The 21,727-nt window shown below is 33.8% G+C and overlaps 1 protein-coding gene across 2 annotated transcripts; it reads right to left on the reverse strand.

The window, feature by feature from the left end:
• Positions 1-310: 310 nt before the first annotated feature.
• On the reverse strand, positions 311-6,436 carry LOC126729807 (oxysterol-binding protein-related protein 3C). Of its 2 annotated transcripts, XM_050434930.1 has the most exons (10): positions 6,057-6,433; positions 5,516-5,609; positions 4,811-4,927; positions 4,632-4,704; positions 4,429-4,547; positions 3,609-3,730; positions 3,286-3,462; positions 2,795-2,939; positions 1,335-1,513; positions 311-988 (listed from the first exon to the last, which is right to left on the reverse strand). In XM_050434930.1, exons 1-10 carry the CDS (start codon positions 6,164-6,166, stop codon positions 742-744), a joined length of 1,383 nt encoding a protein of 460 aa, XP_050290887.1. In that variant the 5' UTR covers positions 6,167-6,433; the 3' UTR covers positions 311-741. The 2 variants fall into 2 exon arrangements, with proteins under 2 accessions (XP_050290887.1, XP_050290888.1); XM_050434931.1 differs by lacking the exon at positions 3,286-3,462 and having other exon boundaries at positions 6,057-6,436.
• Positions 6,437-21,727: the final 15,291 nt, after the last annotated feature.

Here is a 21,727-nt window from a genome sequence, read left to right on the forward strand (position 1 = left end):
TAGGCCTGCAGATACGACCTCTACATAGATATTAAGGACGCAAAATTTCAGGATTTGCCCTTTTGGTGTGAAGAGAATATGCTGATTTGCAAGCTTTACTTAGGTGCCACAACCATCTAACAGAAGAAAATCACTGCATGGAATTGAATGTAATATCTGGTTTGGTACATTCATCCAATATTTTCCAAATATTCTATAGACAAAAATACCATGATGTAAGTATTAAACAATACACAAATACCGACAAGAAGAATTTGATACTTTTAAGGAGAGCCTAATGGTGCATAATTGATATCAGAACAAAACAATATGGGAGGCAAGTTTAAAATTCAATAGCCATTTGTAACAGTACTACAAGGTAACAAATTTTGTAAATCATAACAGTAAGACAACAAACTATGTTAAGTTTTTGAATGACAGAAATTTATACAAGTAATGGGCCAACTAACAGAGCTCGTAAAGTCTACTGGCCTTCACTAAAAGCTTGGGGATAGAAGTCCAACTTCATTGACTATGGGAAGGTCCAAAGATAACTAATATTTCATGAACTACCAAAAGGGTTTCCTTATAAAGGTGGAACAAGTAAATATTTCTGTAAAAGAGCTAGGATCAATTAAGGAAATATAAAACAGTGATACAATGTAAACATGCCAACAAACAATGGATATTCCAATATCACACCAAAAGAGTTCCATCAACTAACTGCAGACTTCAGACAGGCAAACATAGAATGAGAGTACCTCATTCAGCAGACAAGTTACCAAACTGCCATGGGCTGAACTCTGTTGATCTAACATCAACCTCATTGATGCTATCTGAGCTATCTACAGCAGCCCGATGTTCCGTGTATTTACCATTGTATCTGTAGACTTCCAAATCACCCCAAGGTGTAGATGTGATCTCATCAGTTAAATCAAACCATCTTGGTGTAAACTGATGTCCCTTGGCCTCTCGGTTTCTCTTTTCTGCTCGCTGCCTCTCCTCCAAACTGAAAGAAGGTGATCAAATAGACAATGTAAACACCTTAAGTTGAAATGAAGAATCAACCTTATGAAGTCTATTTTATGGTGGGAAATTTGTGATAAGAAATGAAGATTTATACTGGAACAGTTTGCATGAACGGTTAATATTATTCTATCTTGATAAGTAAACTTAAATAAATTAATAATTAGATAAGTAAACTTGTTATTGCTCCATAAAAACGTTAATTTGAGACTGCTTTATCTTATTAGATAACTCCCCACTAATTAAATAGACTTAAGAGAGGGAGAGAGAGACAGATAAACTGGATTTTAATAAATACAAATAAATGAAGGTAAGAAATTAATTGATACCTGCTCTTTTCTGCACCAGCTTTAGATAGATCACCCCTTTCAAGTGCACATCTATCAGGGCGCAAACGAGAATCTGATGCCAACAACTTTCTAGGAGCAGTGTCAAAACTGTTTATTTTATGTGCAAAGTGTGTGTATTGAAATTTGTCCTTCTCTGGAATATCAGCAACATGCCAAACCTGCAGAGAAAAAAATAATAGGAAGCTGCTTAGGAGAAGTAGGTCGTGCACCAGCTCAAATATCCATAGAGCCAAAATTAGAAACTACTAAGTCATAAGAAGGATGTGTACAACCAATCCATATCTATATAGACATTGACTAGTGACTACTAATCGCTGTCCCCATTATCTCAGGCCAACTTCATCAAATCAAGGGTGCCAGCTATCACTTGGGGTTTTACTTGGGGCTTAGAATCAAATCTCACTTAACACAACTTTCATTATTTTCAGGAAGGGGCTTATGGGATGATAGTGGCCCCTCCTCCATAGTCTATAGGCCCAGCAAGCCTCCACTGCACTACTTTTTTTCCATGATGTGTGTCCATTACCAAAAAAAAAAAAAAAAATTAATATCCTTATTTTTCTCCTAATCTTAAATTTGTGACTTTTATGAGAACTTCGAAAGCACTAATGATATAACTGAATGAGCATATAAAAAGTTAGAGATATTCAAAGCATTAAACACCCCTGTCCCTTCCCAAAAAATGTTATTTATATTTATTATTTTTAAAGTTAGACACCAATTATGGACATAGGGGGGATAGACTTTTATGGTTCAAGAGCCATGAACCCATGACCATACCTAAAGACCATCAGCCCACTGAAATGATTGCTGGATACATGTTCATGGTCCATTAATAAATACTTTGTCAAAATGACTATTCAATCTTATTCAAAGCTAATATCACTAGGCATTTGTCCCAACACTAATCAAATCAATTGGACTAGGAGTTTTCCAGCTAAAACTACGTGCCAGAATAAAATATTCAAGGCCTTGAAAGAGCAGTATCCAGCATCCTCTTGTAGCATATGTCTCTGCACCAGAGCAGGAGGCAATACTCTGGGACCAAGACTTCCTAAAGAAGTTATGAAGCAGAACAACTAGTGAGCTCTTGCTTGGTTGGATTTATCCTTTAGTTGAGTAATAAATCTTGCATTTCAGTCTTTCTAATCTATGTAACAAAATTAAGAGAGCCTTTCCAGCCTCCGCACGGAAGCTCACATCCCACAGTGAACAACTGAGCCAACTGATGTGATGTCAAGGGATCATTATATATAATTCTTAACCAACACACAAATACAGCACCATAAGGTCCTCCAAAACTGAAGCTCCTGCGTCTACGTTAACCCCATCTAACAACATCTATTTATGTGCACTCATCCCACCATTAAAACAATGTCCAAAGGCCATTTTATATATAGATAATTAGATATAACTAAGGCAAAGTCCATGAGAATAACCTCTTTCAGTTCAGTGCCTGGAAGAGGCTCCCCTTCCACGTCACACGGTTGATAACTCAGTGACTCATTCCATTTCCCTGTCATCAACACTTTAGGTTCCTCAGCAGCACTATACACATAGCCATCCACCTCGTAGCGACCAGCTCTGCAACAAACACAAATTTCAATTGGACCCAACTAGAATGTAGCAAGTAAAATTCAAAACACATAATATAACTGCTGCTATGGTAGCTGAAACTAAACTTGGGGTTCTTTTATCTTTTAAATGTAAATACTATGACAAAATATCAGGGGGGGGGTTGGGGTGAGAAATCAAAAAACATCTCAAATGAGACTATCTTAATTTCAGTTCATCTCAATTCAAAAGTTCCATTGGTAGGAATGCCACCAACTCAAATGAATCATAGATCCATTAAAACACTCAATAATCAAATTCACAGTAGTTGTTGAGCAATTCCAAAAGAAATAAAATTCTAAGAGATGTGGAATACCCAAACCAGCCACATGGTTGAAAGTATAAAACAACTTTGTCTCCAGTAGTCAAATTTGTCATAATCATCTCCCCTGGTGAATCTACCCACGTACGGCCAAAAATCAGATTATTAACCTTTGTAGGAGGTGGCACCAAATCTAAGACCACACCATCCTTTTTAAGGGTGACACGCGTTCTGCAAACAATATAAATATTTGAAGATTTAGAGGATTCATCTTGAGCAAAATGAATAACAAAAAAATAAAATAATGATAAGCAGATTTTTATTTTTATTTTATAATTATGATAACAACTAAAGGAGTAAAGCAGAACAAGTATTACCTTCCAAGAGGGTAAACATCAAGAGAATTTCCTAAGAATTTAGTTTTAAGCTTTGACGTCACATCATAAGTAAAATGCTCATTTTCAGCATGCCCAGCACTCATTGGGGGATGATGACTCACCTAAAATAGATATAAGGTGAAGCATTCAAATATAGACAACACAAAACAGAAAAATGCACAAAATTAAAGTTCTTTTTTTTCCTCAATCTTTTAATGAGAAAAACCTAACATTATGATGAAAGGTCTTCAGTTGCTAAATTACTTCTAAAGGTCCAGTGGCTGGAAGAGGGATAGAGGAAGGTTAAATAGGGTACAAATGTCACTAGAGATTTTTTTGGCAACTACTTTGGGACCCTTAAAGTTTGGAGTTGATTTCATTTTGGTCCTGTAAGTCTGATAGTTTTCATTTTGGTTCACTAAGTTTGATTCTGTTTTCAAAACGGTCCTTCTATCAATGTCAGATTAATCTGGCTGTTATGAGAGAAGGGGAAAAAGAAGGAGAGAACAAGGAAATGACATCATTTTTTTCGAACTTAACAATCAAATTAGTCAGGAAGATGGACAGAATGACTATTATGAAAACGGAATCAAACTTAGTGGACCAAAATGAAAAATCTCAAGCTTAAGGTAAGAAAATGAAAACAACCCTTAAATTTAAGGGTGAAAAGAGTAACTTAGTCTTTTCTTTTTCTTTTTTGTTTGTTTGTTTGTTTGTTTGTTTTTTTTTTTTTTTTTTTTTTTTAATGTCAGGTGAGATTAGCATTTCTTATAATAGCATGTGTCAGAAAGAAAGCAAAATGAAATGCCATTTGACTCACCTGCTCTGAGATAAATGAAATCCCTCCATGATTGGCCATTTCGTAAGTCTCCCCAAGAATAGGATTAAAAGGCTTCCAAGTTCGTTGATAGGCAAAGTAGACAGATATAGCCCACGATGCTGCAATCAGTGGCATGAACTCCATTCATCATCTGGAAATACTTGCACACATCAAGTGAAAATTCAATGTAAGAGAATACTTACATGCATAAACTAATCGCATATAAGGATCCTCACATTCATCTGCCCGATCTAACAAGTAGGAGTACTCCATTAACTGCCACAGGCATTGCAAAATTCATATTATAATGCAGTATATGAAGATAATGAAATATAAATAAAAAAACTTAACAGAGGCATTCCACTAAGAAATTGACACAGACCTCTGCCATTTTTTGAAGCATAGTCATTGGCTCAAAAACGAGGACAGGAAGTGTGGCCACCGATGTGATGTCCGAGCCTATATATTCGTGCATCATTTTCCAGTAACTGTCTCTATCCTTTTAAGCAAAATAACCATACCACAATTATCAGCATCATAAGAGATGGAGAATAACTATGCCAAAAAAAGAAATTGTCTCACATCTCAATTCAGTCTAATTAGCACAAAACATCAGGAAAAAGAAATAATAATAATGATCAACACCTTTAGGCAAAAAGAATTTTTTTTTTTTTTTTTTTTTTTTTTTATCTTATCTGGCAGGGGCCTTCAAAACAGAAAATGAAGAAAGCACACAATTTATATTTCTTGTTCAGAAGCAATGAAGCTATATTATTTGAGGGTAAATAATAACTAAGGAATGCCCTCCTATCGTGAATATAAAGTGTAAACCCCTAGAGTCTAACAAACATGCCATCTGCCTTTACCACTACGTACCAAACAAGAAATAGACTACGAAAGTATCAGGGTAAAATCCTATAAAATTTTTGTTTCAACGAAATATTTATTAAGTATCAAATAAGAACAACATTGTTACTATCCACCAACACAATGCACAGGAAAAACCATTGACCGAACAACCCCACTTAATAGAACATGGAATCTGAATAAACACGAATTAAAAAAAAAAAAAAAAAAAAAAAACCACCTCTTGTTTCCATCTTCCTCTCTGAGCTTCCTCCTCCGCGTCTTCTTTGCCTCCCTCTGGATTGATCACTTCTACCCCTTCATAACCAAGCAACCTAGAACCAAAAGGAGTTGAATACAAATTAGCCGAGTTTTCAACACACTCACTCACTCCTAAAAAAGCATACAGCAATTAAGATCCGGCACATATTTTCTCATTAGAGAAAAATCCCAAAGCATACCAGAGGTACTACTCAGTGCAAAACTAAAGTTGGGACCCATGTAAAACCCATTTCTCAAATCCAAACCCCAAATTTAACAATTGGGCAGTCCTTTATGATGTGCAGCTCAGCTCAAGCAAATCCCAAATTAAATTTCAAAACTTTTTGGTACCCAAATTCAGCTAGCTGATCAAGTTGGCATCAAAAGCCAGCAATCCATGTAAAACCAATAGATCATGATGATCATGACCAAAACATTTGGAGCTCAGAATTGGAAAGTGAAAACACAAACATGGGCATTAGAGGAAACGAAGACTGAGAAAAAGAGGGAAAAGTACGTACCCGTTGACGGATCGGTGCATGGCGTTACCGAACATGGAGAAGCCAGAGGTCATGGCGGAGAAGAAGCCCTTGTTCTGGTCCTTGTTCTGGTCGTTGTTGGAGCTACTCATCTTCGCTCTCTAACTCTTAAGCCTGAAACACCGATTCGAAGAAGATCGGAAAAGAAAGGACTGCGAAGTGTACGCGAGAGAGAGAGAGAGAGAGAGAGTGGCGATGAAGATGGAAGAATAAAGTGATTTCAGGGAACAGCGAGGACAAGAGGAGGATCGGTTGGCGACGACTTCGCGGTTTTTATTTTTTATTATATTATTAATGGGGAGAGGAAAGGGGAGCGATGTTTCTTTGGTTGGTTTCTTCTAAAACTTTGTGCGTGTTTTTTTTTTTTTTCAACTTTGAGAGAGAGAGAGAGAGAGAGAGAGAGAGTGATTTTTTTGAATTTGACTCTTCTCTTGACTTTTAAGGCTTTCTCATTTATGTTTAGGGCATCCGTAGCAGATGTTCCAAAAATTATGCCATTTTATCATATTAAATGCCTATTTTATTATTTTACCACATCATTTTACAACATCCCATTTATCAGATGTTTTATAATTCAATTCTATACATTAAAATAATATTTACTACACATCAACACAATAAACAAACAACAAACAATATACCACATCTCTTCCATACCATGGCAAATTTGCCACGGTACTGTTCAATGTTGCAAAAAAAAAAAAAATTTACCACATCTACTAAATGGGCTAAAATTGGGTTTGATGTGGGATATGTGCCAAATATTTAGCATTTGGCACATATCCCACATCTAGTGTGGGTGCTCTTATCTGGATGTCTTTTTTTTATCACAAAATATTTGCAATTCTATACTCGATAATGTAAAAAGAAAATTATAAACAAGACAACTCTGAATCACTCGTTGAATACAAAGACAAAGCAACTTTCGCCCTATCCTGACGGGAAGGGAACAGAACATTTTCGTTCCTATATTTTTACGCGATTCTCACTTTAGTTCTTAGCTATTTTTTTCATCGTTTTTAGTCCCTATTCTGGAAAACGCGTCTTGTTTTTGTCCTTGATGTTACATTAGAAACGGAAAACGCACACGTGGCAAATGGAGTGCACTGTTGACATACTAAAAGCTGACGTGGCCATTAAAATAATAATAAAAATGTTATTTGACATTTAAAAATGCCACCTCATTAAAAAAATTAATTTATTAATTTTAACTAAATAAAAAAATCAAAACTGAAATAAAAATCAAAGTTTATATGAATTAAGATCTAAAAGTATCTTGAACAAGAACACCAACCTAGAATTAAGATCTCAAAATTAAAAACCAAAAATCACGAATAACTCAAAAAATAAGATCACAAAATTAAACATAAAATCCACATCAGAATAAACATGAACAAGGAATTAAATAAGAACAAGATCAATATTCCAAGCTCAAAACAATCTTTCCCAAACTATTAACAGGATCTAAGCATATAGAACAACACATGAACCCCCTAGCAAAAGCAACAAAATATCAAACCCCAATAGAGCTGAGATTCAGAAATCAAAGCAAAAGAGAGGGTGAGATATGGTGAGAGTTAAGAGAGTTGGAGAAAGGAGAGAAAGGCAGACCCACCACCACGCTAATCAACCACCACCCATATTCACCCCTACAACCACCATGACCCAAACCCACCGATCTACAAAACAATTTCCATGACCAAAGACCCAAAACCCAAGACCCATGATCTCCACCATGAAAGCACCTCCATTTAGTTCCCACTCGCACTCACACTCGGCTCCACCAAACAGACTCAACACTCATAGATCGGCGATGACCAACTCTCTCGTCCGAATCGGTGGTGTGGAAGGCGATCTAGTTAAGCGAGCCCTGGCGGCCTTGATTCGACCCTCCTCCCACCAACAGCGGTGGCGCCGACTTTTAGTCGCAGTCGAGCCGGCTCTCAATGATGACGAAAGCAGCCGATGAGTGATTTTTTGTACGTTGACCGTTAAATCTCTTAGTTTGACTATTTGATCCTGCAAATTGGCACTACTCTTAGTGTTGGCATGAATTCTAATTTTGGGTTTTGGCTCTAAGGTTCGAATTTTCTGGGTTTTAAATGCTGTTTTCATGATTAATTTCTTGTTCATGTTTAATTTGACGTGAATCTATAGTTTAATTTTCTATTCTTATTTTCTGGGTTTGTGATTTTTGGATTTTAATTTTGTGCTCTTAGATTTGGGTTTGTGTTCTTGTCAATGTTATGAATATCGTTTCGGACCCCGTTTCGGTTTGTCTAGTGGAATGGAATATTTCGGTACTGGTCTATTTCGGTGTACCGTTTTAAGGTGTTTCGGAGTTTCTAAAAAAATTAAAAATAATATATATTTATATTTTCTTATACAACATAAAATTATTGATCCAAATAAGTAAACCTCAAAAAACACAAATCATTTAGTTATTATATAACAATTACTGTTTTAGAATATTAAAACATAAATATGTAAATTAAAAATAACAAACAAAAACAGTACAATATATATAAGTAATAATATAGTGAAAATAATGTAAATAAAGAAGTTAGAACAATAATAAGGTGGTAGAACCAGCCAAGCAGTATAATATCAAAATAATATAGTGAAAATAATGTAAATAAAGAAGTTAGAACAATAATAAGGCGGTAGAACCAGTCAAGCAGTATAATATCAAAAATAATTCAAAGTAAATGAAAGCAATTTAGAACCGTCCTTTATGGCGGTAATTCGTCCAAGGTGGCAGTAGCAACAAGTAGTATAATGAACTTGAAACTAAAAATACTTGTTATTGAAAATAGTACAAAACACTTACAGCAGTAGTAGTAGTTAATATAAGATCTCAGAACAGGTTGACAATTACAAAACTTGAACTAGTCCTAGTTACAAGGTTTGTTTATGGTGAATAAGGTAGTAGTAGTAGTAGGAACAAGAAATTTTCTCTCTAAGAAGGCTTCTAAGGGAAAAAGTTTTAAGGGAAGAAAATTTTGTAGTAAAAGCTTATTTTAAACTTAAGGGACAACCCCCCTTAAATAAGCAAAATCGGAGTGAACATTGTCATGAATAGTGACAGATGAATAGTGTCGAGTGAATAGTGTTAGATGAATAGTAAAAGAGAATTTTTCTTCTTTTTGACTCAAGATTGTGGGGAATCCTAAAGATTGTGGGGAATCTTTCGTAGAGATCAGCAAGAGGCCTACAAATTTAGGGACAAGGCCACATTATTGGTGTCCTTTTGTGACAAAAGAAACCAATAAGCATATTCTTCAGTTGTCTTTAAATGAGTACTAGTCTTGGGAATCTTCAGAAGCATCATATTGATGGGAAACAAGCTTTTAGCAGTGGTAAATATTGAAATGTTTTGGCCATTGTGCAGGCCAGACAAATAGGAGAATCAAAATCTTCCGCCAAATTAAGGGTATCTTGAAATAGTTTCGGATTTTCAGCAACACATTCTTTAAAGACATTGAAGTATTTTGGCTTTTGTGCAAGCCAGACAAATGAGGGAAAGTAACAGCAGTTCCAAAAAATAGTAATCTTAGGGGCGAACTCATCAATCAGTGGAAGGAGCATCGGATGGATAACCATCATAAGGATCCCATGGAGCATTATCATCACATGCATGCTCATGATAAATAGCATATTTATTACATAATTTGCAATATAAAAGTGGCTCAAACCTTGGAGTCTTTCCTGGGATGAGAAGACTTCTTGGATTAGGATGATCTGCTATTCGTAAGTGAACAAGGGCTTTAGCACGGGGTTTGGGACCAAAAACAGAGATTCTATCTGTGCTTCCTACGAAATGATGATTTTTCCATAGATTTTAAGCAACCTCAAGAATTTGATTATTAAAATAATTTTTCCAACATTTTGCAAGAGCAAAAGGATCTTTGAAGGACAAGTGGGAATTTCCTCCAAGCCATTGTCCTTGGTGGGTGTGACCATTAATGAGAATGAGATGCTTTGAGGGTTGGACATTCATCTAGTTATCTCTTTCCCATTCTGGCAAAGTGCTCCAGCATCTGATAGAAACAAAAGATTTAGTGGAAGAGCTTTCAAGTCCATTAATAGCAATTTGAATAATCTGTGGAAGCTGATTGGCCTGTTTAGGGCTTGTTAACTTTATGAACCTAATAAAGCCATATTCAAACATTTGGGAAAGCCAGCTAGGATTCCTATCATCATCATCATCTGAATCTTCATCGGTAAAATATGAACCATCATCAAAATCAATCAGGAGACTAGGAAATGGATGTTTCTTTTCATACATTCTAAGACTACTCCCAAAGTGTTCTTCCCATTCAAGCTGAATAAAGACATTATCACCTTCGTCTAATTCATCAGGATTAGGAATAGTGGCAGTAACAAGTTTCTTGAAATACTTGAACCATAGGTCAAAAGACCTAAACATAGCCTTGCTTTCCAGAATACGAGGTTGTATATCTGTTGGTAAGTTGGCAACAACACTTCTTAACATAGATTGGTTCTTAAGACTCAATCTAGCATAATCAGTGCCCATTATAGTCTCTTTATCCATTGAATGGATTTCCTCTTTGCCAAAGAGTTGACTAAGGTAGGCTTTAAGACGGATTTTAAGAGCCTCTTTGTCTGAAACAAGATTATTTTCTGAAACAAGGTTATCTACTGAAGCAAAGTTATTTTTTGGAGCAAGGTTATCATAGTTGCTCATATAAGCCTCATTTTGAGCAGTAAGATTAACAAGGTGGATTTCAAGGGCTCTGAGGGTTTTTTGAAAAACATTATGGTGGTTTCTGGTAAAAGCAAATTGAAGGTTATCAAGAAAGAATTTAATAAAATCTAGTAATTCTGAATAGATTCCATTGTGGAATTGTAAATTTCTTGACAAAACTTCCTGTAAAGCAATTAATATATCACCATTGGAATATGTCACCTCTACCGGGACAAATTCCTGAAGGGATGTTGATCTACTGGATTTTACTCCAGAAGAAACGCCTTCATGCATTACAAAAGGTTGTCCCGCTGGGAGCCTTTTGTCTTGAGAATAGCCCTGTGCTGGTGCTTTTCCCTTGTTCCTCCTCTCTGTCGAGGAAGTCATAATAATCCACTTATTAGTGGTATAAGTACTAGTATTATTCCACTTAGTAGTGGTATTTATCCTTGAGACATGCTCCGATTCCTGCAAAGAAACATTGATAATGTTAGGACAGTTGATAGTACTTAACATTTTGGTATTATGATTATTACCTTTAAAATCATTTGTGAAATATTGGCAAGAACTCATCATTAGTTCTTGAATAAACGCATTCATGGGGGAGTCTTTTTCATAAGACAAATTATCAATATCAATTTCAAACTTTGAAGCAAACTTAAATTGTGCTTTCTGTCCAAAAGGATTAGTAGTAATTCTATCATGTTCAACAAGAAAAGGATACAAAGCATTTATAAATGGCAAACCAAGAATTACTTTATCAATCATGTTTTTAACAAGAACAGAAGGAATCTTGAAACAGATATTATCATGACAAATATAAGCATTATTCAATTCATATTTGATCTTCATTTGGGAACCATTAGCAGAAACCAATCTCTTAGTGGAATTTTCAAAATATTTGGAAGGAATCAATCCTTCTTGGATATAGTTCATATCCGCATTAGAATCAATCATAGCAATAACAGTAAAATGATAATCATGAAAAACAACAATTTTAACTTTTGTAAACCATTTTGGAGGGAGCAATTTATTAACAAGACTAAGTTAAGAATTATCAATAGTACCTTTATCAGAAAGAAGAACCTGTTGACTAGATTCAGCTCTGTCCTTGTGCTCATCTTGTTTATCTTGTTCATTATCAGATTTATTAAGATTTTTATTAATTTTTAACATTATTAATTCTTGCTTGAGATTATTGTTATCACTTTTAATGCTTTTAAATTCATGTTTTAATTCATTTATCCCTTGTTTAACAATATTAATTTCATGTTGGAGATCATTAATAGTTAATTCTTTGGATTTATTTTTATTAAATCTCTCCAAAGTTTATTCAAAGCTTATAGTTGATTTTAGTTTTTTACCAGTTTCATCTTTTATCAAATTTTTCTTAAACTTATCCAAATATTCTTTTTGTAATTCAGGATTTTGAATTTGATTTATCAGTTGAATTATTAATTTTTCATCTTCTTCACTTTTAGTGAGAGTATTAACAGTTTTAACGACATTGCAATAAGAATCTCTACAACCAAGTTTAATATTAGGAGAATCAGAAGAATCATCAACAAATTGATAGCAAGAATCAGATGAGGAAGAAAAATCATCTTCAAAAGAATCAGATGAGTTGTTTGATTCAAGGATTCTGAATAATTCTTCTTGCACTTTATCATCAATATTTAACATGTTGAACTTGTTTTTCAACTTACCAGGTTTTTCTTTATAGTCTTTACTAAAGTGTTCAAGTTTACCACAGTTAAAGCATTTACCTTTACCGGATTTTTGTTTATTATATCTTTTAGAAACATTTTTCTTTTTAGCATAGAAATCATTGGGTTTAACAAAGTTGTTTCTGTATTTTTTATATTTTTTATGGCTTTTATCATGTTTTTTGCTCTTTTGTCTGGAAGGAGCAATAAGAGGCAAACCATATTTTTCACAAAAATTACCCATTTCATATTTAGCTTTTCTTTTATTCTTTAATTGGTGTTTTAACAATTTTTCATCATTACACATATTGATACCAAATTTTTTAATAGTACTGAAAATATCACCATAGGTTAAATTATCATAATCAATAGAATCATTTTTACTCATTAATTCTTGTTTTACCTTATGAGCAAAGATAGGAGGCAGACCGTCAATAAACTTTTCTTTCCAATAAGGCTTGTGGCAATCTTTTCGGAGGATTACTCTGGAAGTAAAAACATCTTGATACCATCTGTAATCAGATATAGTAGGACAACTCAAATTATTTAAATAATCAGAAACACGAGAAGAAATATTGGATGGAGTACCAACAAAATGTTTGAGAATAGTATAGATCTAGGTATTAACACCATCAGGAATACCACGACCAATACTTTCATCAAAAATAGGCAAACCTTCATCATTCTTTTTAACAACATGTTTAATAGACTCTTTGGATTTTTCAGTGATGTATGAATCCTACCATCAACGAAGAGTACCAGAAAAACCAGTAACAAGCAAATTAACAATTTCAGGTTGATCAAGATCATCGTTATTTTGATAAGCAATACCAACCATAGACATATGACTCATTTTATTAATGATTTCTTACTTAGACAAACCATCAATGTTCCATTCATAAAGCTTATCAACAGAAACAAAAAACTGTGTTTGGAAAGATCTTTCTTCAAACTGCATATCGGGAGGAGTGGGTTTTGAATATCAGTTTTTAGTAAAAGACATGGGTTTGGAGTTTCCAACAAATCTTTTAATTTCTGGTAAATCATCTTCAAAAATTCTTTTTGCAGAAACAGAAGAAACAATATCAAAATCTGTATTTTCTTCAAAAACAATTTCATTTTTAGAAATAGCTCAAGCAACTGGAGTACTTGTAGTGGTTCAAGCAACCTGAGTAGTTGTAGAAGTACCCTCAGTTTTAACTTTTAAATCAGAAAGCATTTTTTCAACAATTTTAAGAGTCTTGGACTGAGAAGTTTTAAACATAACTTTTTCTCTTTGACTGGGTAAATCAATCAAAGGTTTCTCAGTTTTAACAGAAACATGTTTTTCAAGAGAAACAGTTTTTCAACAATTTTTTCTTCAATACGGTTAAGCTGTTGACCAATAATATGCAAAGATTCATTAGTAAAATTGTTTTGTTCAATAAGACTAACAATGGGAGTTTGATCATCAGCAATTTTAAAAGGAGAGGCCTTGACTTCATCCTTCTTAGTAGTTATCAAAATTGTTTCAAGAGGAGGATGAGTAGACTTGACAGTGGTTTTATCTACTTTAACAAAATTTGATTTTCTTATCACATTTAAATGTTGTATTGAAACTTCATCTTTTGAACCATAATGGTTTTCAAGAAAATCAAAAAACAAAATATGTTTTTTCAATTGATTCATTTTTTCTAACCATTTTCTTTTAACAGGATCTTTTTCAGACTGAGCAAAATTATTTTGGAAATATTTTCTTTTGTTTCTGTTTTTAGCAAGCATAAATTCATCATACCAGGAAACCAAATCAACTTCAAAGCTTTCATCCATAACAGTCAAAACTCTTAATTGATTTTGGTAAACAAGGTTGTCAATAGGAGGAAAATCAAAATCAGATGGACAAACAGATTTTGTGTCATCAGATTTAGAGTCATCTTCTTCTTCATTAACAGTTCTACTAAATGGAGAGGAAGTTTCAGGTTTAGTAGAATAGTAAACAGAGCTAATTTGAGATTTATCACTTGCAATACCTTTTAGCTTTAAATCAGAGGGTTTTTCCAAATTCTTTTTCAAACAATCATTAATCTCTTGATCTCTTTTTGAAATACTTTCAGATCCAGCAAAGGAATGTCTTCCTTCGTTAATCCTCAAAGGTGGATTGTTTTGAAAACTTATTTTAATAGTACCATCAAGATATTGTTGAATATGAGTGAGATCTAGCTCATCAAAAACAGGTTTAGTAGGAGGAGATTCTTGTTCCAACAACCAATCATTAGGAAGCTTAACGTCTTGCCATTTAATCATTTTTGGAACTTGAATTTTAGCATCAGGGGTTGAACATTGAATTAACATGGTTTTACCAGAAGGTTCTCTAGGAATCTTAGCAAATGGGTTTATTTGAGTACCCAAGAGTCTATAATAAATGTGATAAATCAAAGCAAAAGGCTTACTACCTTCTTCCATGTGATAACCAGATGAAGCAATGTTCAAAGTCAAAGCTTTAACAATATTAGGATCATCCAAAGCAAGAGTAAGATCAGGATAACATTTAAAATAAATAGGATCATCATACATAGAAGCAGTAATCATACCAAGAATGCTATCTTTAAAGATCTTAAATCTAGCATCTCTTAAACACATATGAACAGAAGCATTAATTCCTTTTCGGGTGAGTGGTTTAATAGCAACTTGAACCATACCAATATGCAAATAGCTAAGATTTTTAGCAGCAAGGAATTCATTAATATTTCTTTTAGAAAACAAACAGCATTTTTTATGAACTTTTGAAATAGAGAATATTTATTCAACAGTTCTAGCCTTGTAAGCAGAATAAAAAGTACTCTCAACAAAACTAGTTTTATAAACAATTTTAGTATCAACTTTAGGAATATTCCAATTAGGAAAATCAGGGATCAGCTCATTATCATTAATAGTGTGATCTTCTTAATTTACAATATCAGGAGGACAACTAGTCCTAGAGCTGATAGAGGAGTTGGATCTCCACAACCTATCTATACTATCCTAGGTTCAACACTCAGTTATCATGTTTTTCTCACAACCATTGCATTTTGTAACACATACCCTTACCAACCTTATACCTCTCATGCCCTACACGCCCTCTTGGCTCAAACGGGCCTTATAGTTCGATTCTAGGAATACCTATACGACTAGGGTGGCGCCAACGACGGTAAGAAGGGAACACAACAACGGAATATCAAAGTTTCGAGTAGACACAAATAGAGAGACAGAGAACAAAACTACAGAGACAGGCAAGACTCAACAAATATAAGTTTGAAATCAAACTCTTTTGTCAGCTTTTTTGACTTTTGTTATTTCCAAAACTTTGTCACGTGGGTGGGGTCAGCAAACTAAAAGTCTACAAGGCAAACACAAATATGAAACAAAACAAAAACTTGTCAAAGCAAAAACTAAAGTAAAAAAGGAAAGAAGAGCAGACTGGCAGAGAATCTAAGACGAAGCGAAGAAGAGAAGGGGTGACCTCTACAATAGTTGGGTTTGTTTTTTAGGCAATCGTCACTAGGTAATGACATGCTGTGCTAATGAGTTTGTCAGTTTAGGGATTTTTCTTTTTCCTTTTTTTTTCTTTTCTTTTCTTCTAAAAGCTAGTACCGGCCGAAATTTACCGAAATTTGCCAGAATGGCTGGAATGACCCGAAACTGGCTGGAATTAGACCCGAGGTGGAACGGGTGGTATTACCGTTTCGGATTGCATCCCAGTACAAGATATTCCGGCCGGAACGGAACGGATTTAATAACAATGGTTCTTGTTGTTCTTGATCAAGACACACTTAGATCTCAATTCATGTAATTTTTGGTTTTTATTTCTATTTTAAATTTTTTTATTTAGTTAAAATTAATAAATTAATTTTTTTAATGATGTGGCATTTTTAAATGCCAAATAAGATTTTTTATTATTATTTTAATAGCCATGTCAGCTTTTAGTGTCCCAATAGTGCACTCTGTTTGCCATGTGTGCATTTTCTGTCTCTAATGTAACGGCAGAGACAAAAACGAGACGCGTTTTCCAAGATAGGGACTAAAAGTGGTGGAAAAAAAAGTTAAGGACCAAAGTGGAATCGAGTGAAAATGTAGGGACGAAAATGTGGTTTTCGCCAAATTATAAATATTTTCCAAACTATTTTAATAATTAATGAGCTACTTTTTTTTTGATCAATTATTAATAAGCTATTTAAAACTTTAAATTATCGTAATATGGGCCTGTTTGGATAAGCTGATTCAAAACGTGCGTTTTAAAAACTAGCATTTTTAAAATGTGCATTTTGAAAACTTCATTTTAAAAACCACAGATAAGTGTTTGGTAAAAATGTGAAAATATGCGTTTTCTATTTTTAAAACCATATTAAGTATTTGGATGAACTGTTTTAAAAATAGCTGTTTTGAGTGTAAATTCCAAAAAAGGACTTAACTATTTTTTGAATGTTCTATTGTCATTTTTCCTGTGATCAGTGTTTTTTTATTATTATTGAAAATATGTAATTAAGCTTAACAATTACATTAATAATAACAACAATAATGATGTTTTCGTTGTTGAAATTCATGGAGAGTAGTTTATCAAATTTAAAATATTAAAAATAACTCATCAAGAAAAAGATATTAAACTGGTTAGGAAAATAATTATATTAAAATGTTAATTGCCAACAATATTAATACTAGACAATCCATTATAATAATAAAAAAGTTCTTATCTGAAATATTAAAAACCAAAACACCAAAATAGAAATAATAAAAATATTGTTTACAACCCGCAAATGGATCGAGCTATTTTGTCACAAACAAATTTCATCTCCTCATCTTGTATATTTTCAACGTTTGCTTGTCTGCTACTACCTTCTCCACTACTATTGTTTCTTGGTCTATCCAAGCCATGTTCATCCCAATTGAATCCCTCATCTTCCTTATCATGTTTTCTAATAAAATTATGCAAAACACAAGTAGTAACTATAATGTTTTTTTGGTGCTTAATGTCATAAGGTGGCATTTGCTTCAAAATTTTCCATTTATTCTTCTACACTCCAAAAGTTCGCTCAATTGCACTTCTAAGTAATGAGTGAACATAATTAAACCTCTCTTCTATGTGATTCTCTTGACCAGCTCGTCGAAAATCTGAAAGATGATACCTTTGTCCCTTATAAGGTGGCAAATATCCTTTCCTTAAGGGGTATCCACATCAACTAAATAATATTTTCCTAGTAAAAGAAAAAAAAATGTAAGATGTACATAAATAATATCCTTCATACATATTTAATATATACAAATTTTATATACCTAGTGGTGGTTTTGGAAAGTTGATAGATTGTCGACAGATAGCATTTAAGAAAATACGTGTATCATGTGCTACACCCTCCCATCCAGCCATAACAAATGTGAAAAGTAAATCAAAATCGCATGTTGCCATCACAGTAAAAGATGTCACACCCTTTTTATTATAATTTGAAGCTTTCTTATCGTCTCCAACAACAACTCGGATATGTGTACCGTCAATGGCACCAATGCAGTCCTAAAATAGAATATAAAATTTAGATACTTAGGAAATAAAGTTTAGAAACAAATTAGAATGTATGAAATGAATACCTAAAAGTGTGGCATGTACAATGGATTCTTCTGTATATGTCTTGGAACTACACTAAATGTAGGGTCAAAAGGCTTGAGGATATCCATTGACATTATGTTAAGGTGTTTTAGAACTCTATGAAAATGTCTATGTATAGTCTCATCAGAATGTTGGAATCTTTCTTGAACCATCCTATAACAAGCTCCTTGTCCAAGTATCATTAAACATATACCTACTGACTTTTCAAGCCTAATATGCCTTGTGTGTTGAAGCTCATATTTATGTTGTAAAACATTACACAATTGAAGGAAAACATGTGGCTTCATTCTAAACATTTCGTAACATTTCATTTCATTACCCGTCAAACAATCCATCAACCACATATAGCCGATTTGTTCAGAAACTTTGCAAGGTTGTTTATCAATATATTTCATATAATATTTCACTGCAACATAACATCTAGCAACAACAAGATCATATAATTCCTCATCATCACATTCATCGTTTTCCACATCATAACAATGATCTTCATCACTATTATCAATATGATCATTGTAATCCATAGGAATATCACCTAAAAAATTATAACAATAAATTAGATAAATCACAATAAAGAAAATGAGTAAACATTTAAATGATAGGTACTGTAGTGTGACAGTGTGGATATTTGTAGATATTTGTAAAGGTATGCATGGGTGGATATTTGTAGATATTTGTAAATGGGAATTGTGACAGTTGTAGGCATGATATTTGTAGATATTTGTAAGTAGGTGTAAGGGTGTGCAAAGGTGGTGCTTATATTGTTGCAACAGTGTGCATGTGTAGGTGTGACAGCTGTGTGTGTAAGGGTGTGTAGGGGAGTGTGTGCGTGTGTGTGCACAGGTGGTGCGTATATTGCTGCGAAGGGGTGTGTGTGTGCCTGCATGAGGGTGGGTTTGAGTGTGCAGTGACTGGACTGTACTACAGAATGGATTGTACTGCTTTGACCAAAAAGAAGAAACAGGTTACACCATTTGTGATGAAAATGGATTTATGAAGTGCTATTCCAACAACAATACCAAATTTTTTTTCTTAATAGTTCCAATGCATACAATTTTTGTAGCAGATAAGGAAAAAGTAATGAGATAATGATCAGTGGACTGCAAAAGAGCCTCAAATCTGAGAACTAACAGAAGCCCTCCATGATCCACAATAAGAACCAACAAATCATCAGTAAGTTTGCAGCAGATAGTCATTTGTAATAATCAAAAAGCAAAGAGAACAAAGTTGCAGAACTGCAAAGCAACTCTCCATTAAAAATTTGATCAGCTTTAGGTGACCAAAAAATATGTTGTGCTGGTCTTCATTCTTCAAAAGAACATAATAGAAGAAGATATCTAAATAAAAAGGACTATGAAGGGCCAGCTTACTAATCAAATTGAAAGTTGTTGCTGAGAGTAAATATTAGCATGTAGTACCTGAGTGAAAGTTGGGTGTGTAAAAATGGTGACTCTTCTAGAGATAGCATATGAAGTGCTATTTTCTCTATTTATTTATGAGAAAATGGATTGTATTGATTCAATAAGTTCCACATATGCAACTAGATTTTAAACAAAAAGGTAAAGAAAAGTGAGCGATATATATGTTCTGGTGAATATTATATGCAATAAGATTTTAATGATACAGTTCCCTAATGATTGTAGCTACTCTCTTTTGATTCAAGGCTATTATACGAGTCTAATCTTCCCAATCTTTCTTTTGGTCGCAAGATAGCCTTGACAACTTGGAGCTCCACAGTGGCACTTCACCTCAGGTCCAAATTGCACAAATCTACAATGCCAAAAACCAGATAACTTCTCACTCTTTTGCAACTCACAGGTCCTGACTCTTAACAAATTATATGCTAGAAACTTGTAGTAGCCATAAAAATTGGTATAACAAGGACCTGTTGCTTTATATAATTCTTAGTCAAGGTGTACTGATTTGAACCACCAACTATGGGATGCCTGGAGGGGTTCTCTCATTTTTCTATAGATAATATTCTTTTATCTTAGAAAGAAACCTCAGAAAACAAAATAGGAGATTGCTCACAAGAAAATTTCATGGCGATAATTAGTTAATGGAGCCAGTCATGATAATGAACACAATTTCTTAATAATAAATCACCCCTGTTAAGAATCTAGAGATTGTTCACATGCAAAACTTCAGTACAATTAGTCTACAGATAAATTGGCACTGATTCTGGAGAGAAAGGTAGCTATGGAGATCATAAAGCAATGCTTTTAAATTCATTGTATGCAAGACAAATAAGTGGACTTATGTTGAGGACATGATAGAATTGAACACATATTGGAAAACCGGAGTTTTCATTATGTTAACACAAAGGTGAGTACTACTAAGCACGAGTCCAAGCATCAATTGGACATATGCTCTAGCTTGTTATACTTTCATTGTAAACAACAAAATTATACCATAAAATTGAAAAAAAAAAAGATGCAGCTAAAGCTAATAGGCTTTCTACAAAATTAAGGCAAGACTGTCAATTTTGTATTTATTATTAAAAAGAAGGCAAAAATGCAAAACTGACCTTCTAACTTTCACTTTTTTCATTTCAGTCCTTTAACTTTCAGTTTTGTCAATTCAGTCTTTTTACTTCCAATTTTTGTCAATGCAGGATTCCGTTAAATCCCAATTATGGCTGCCATTAATGTCACTGAGATTTCCTTCTTTTTTATTTTTTTATTTATTTATAAATTTTAATTTCAGAATTAAGGTGTGTGATTTGTGGCCTCGACTCAATCTTCGTCAGGCTGATGTTCTTGAACGCGAATGTCGACAGGACCTTGAATAGGACCGGGTCACGTTGCTTTAGTCATCTTGGATTCCGTTGGCGAGGTGTTCGTCTCGTAGAGACCTGCGGTGCGTGCGCTGGCTATTGCGGAGGTTGTTGGCAGCGACAAACTTGGCCTTTTGTTTTTTTTTTTTTTTTTTTTTACAGATTTTTTTTTAAATTCTGAAATTTAAAAAAAGAAAAGAAAAGGAAAACGGCATTGTTTTAGTGACATTAACGGCAACCTATAACTGGGTTTTAACGGAATCCTGCATTGACAAAAATTGAAAGTTAGAAGATTGAATTGACAAAACTGAAAGTTAGAGGACTGAAATGAAAAACAGTGAAAGTTAAAGGGCCAGTTTTGCATTTTTGCCTATAAAGAACACACTAATAGACTTTTTAAAGTGCAAAGCAGTTTTGTATGTCAAACAAAGAAAAAACCACCGTCATTAATTACAGCAGTAATGCAGCAACGATTACTTGCAGCAGTAACATGCTTCCTTGCAATAGTAATGTAGCAAATTCACTAATTATAGTAGCCACTACACTACTCAATCAGTCCACAAAGATTCTAACACTCTGATATAATATGGTGCCACTGCACTAGTCAATCACTACACAATATGATCCTATCACAGCACTAATTTAATTTTGTTATCAGGAAACCTAACAAACTCAACATTGGTGAAAAAATAAATTTGATGTATTGGCAGAAAATTGTGAGAACAATGAAAAGAGGTCCCAACTCTTGATTTAATAGCTTTCTATTCAAAGATACAACCAAGCTTCTATCTTTGTAATTCAAACACCCTAACAACCCAACAAGTTAAAACACCCTAATAACCACATTATTCA

The sequence above is a fragment of the Quercus robur genome, chromosome 1, assembly GCF_932294415.1.
Source record: "Quercus robur chromosome 1, dhQueRobu3.1, whole genome shotgun sequence".
NCBI lineage: Eukaryota > Viridiplantae > Streptophyta > Magnoliopsida > Fagales > Fagaceae > Quercus > Quercus robur.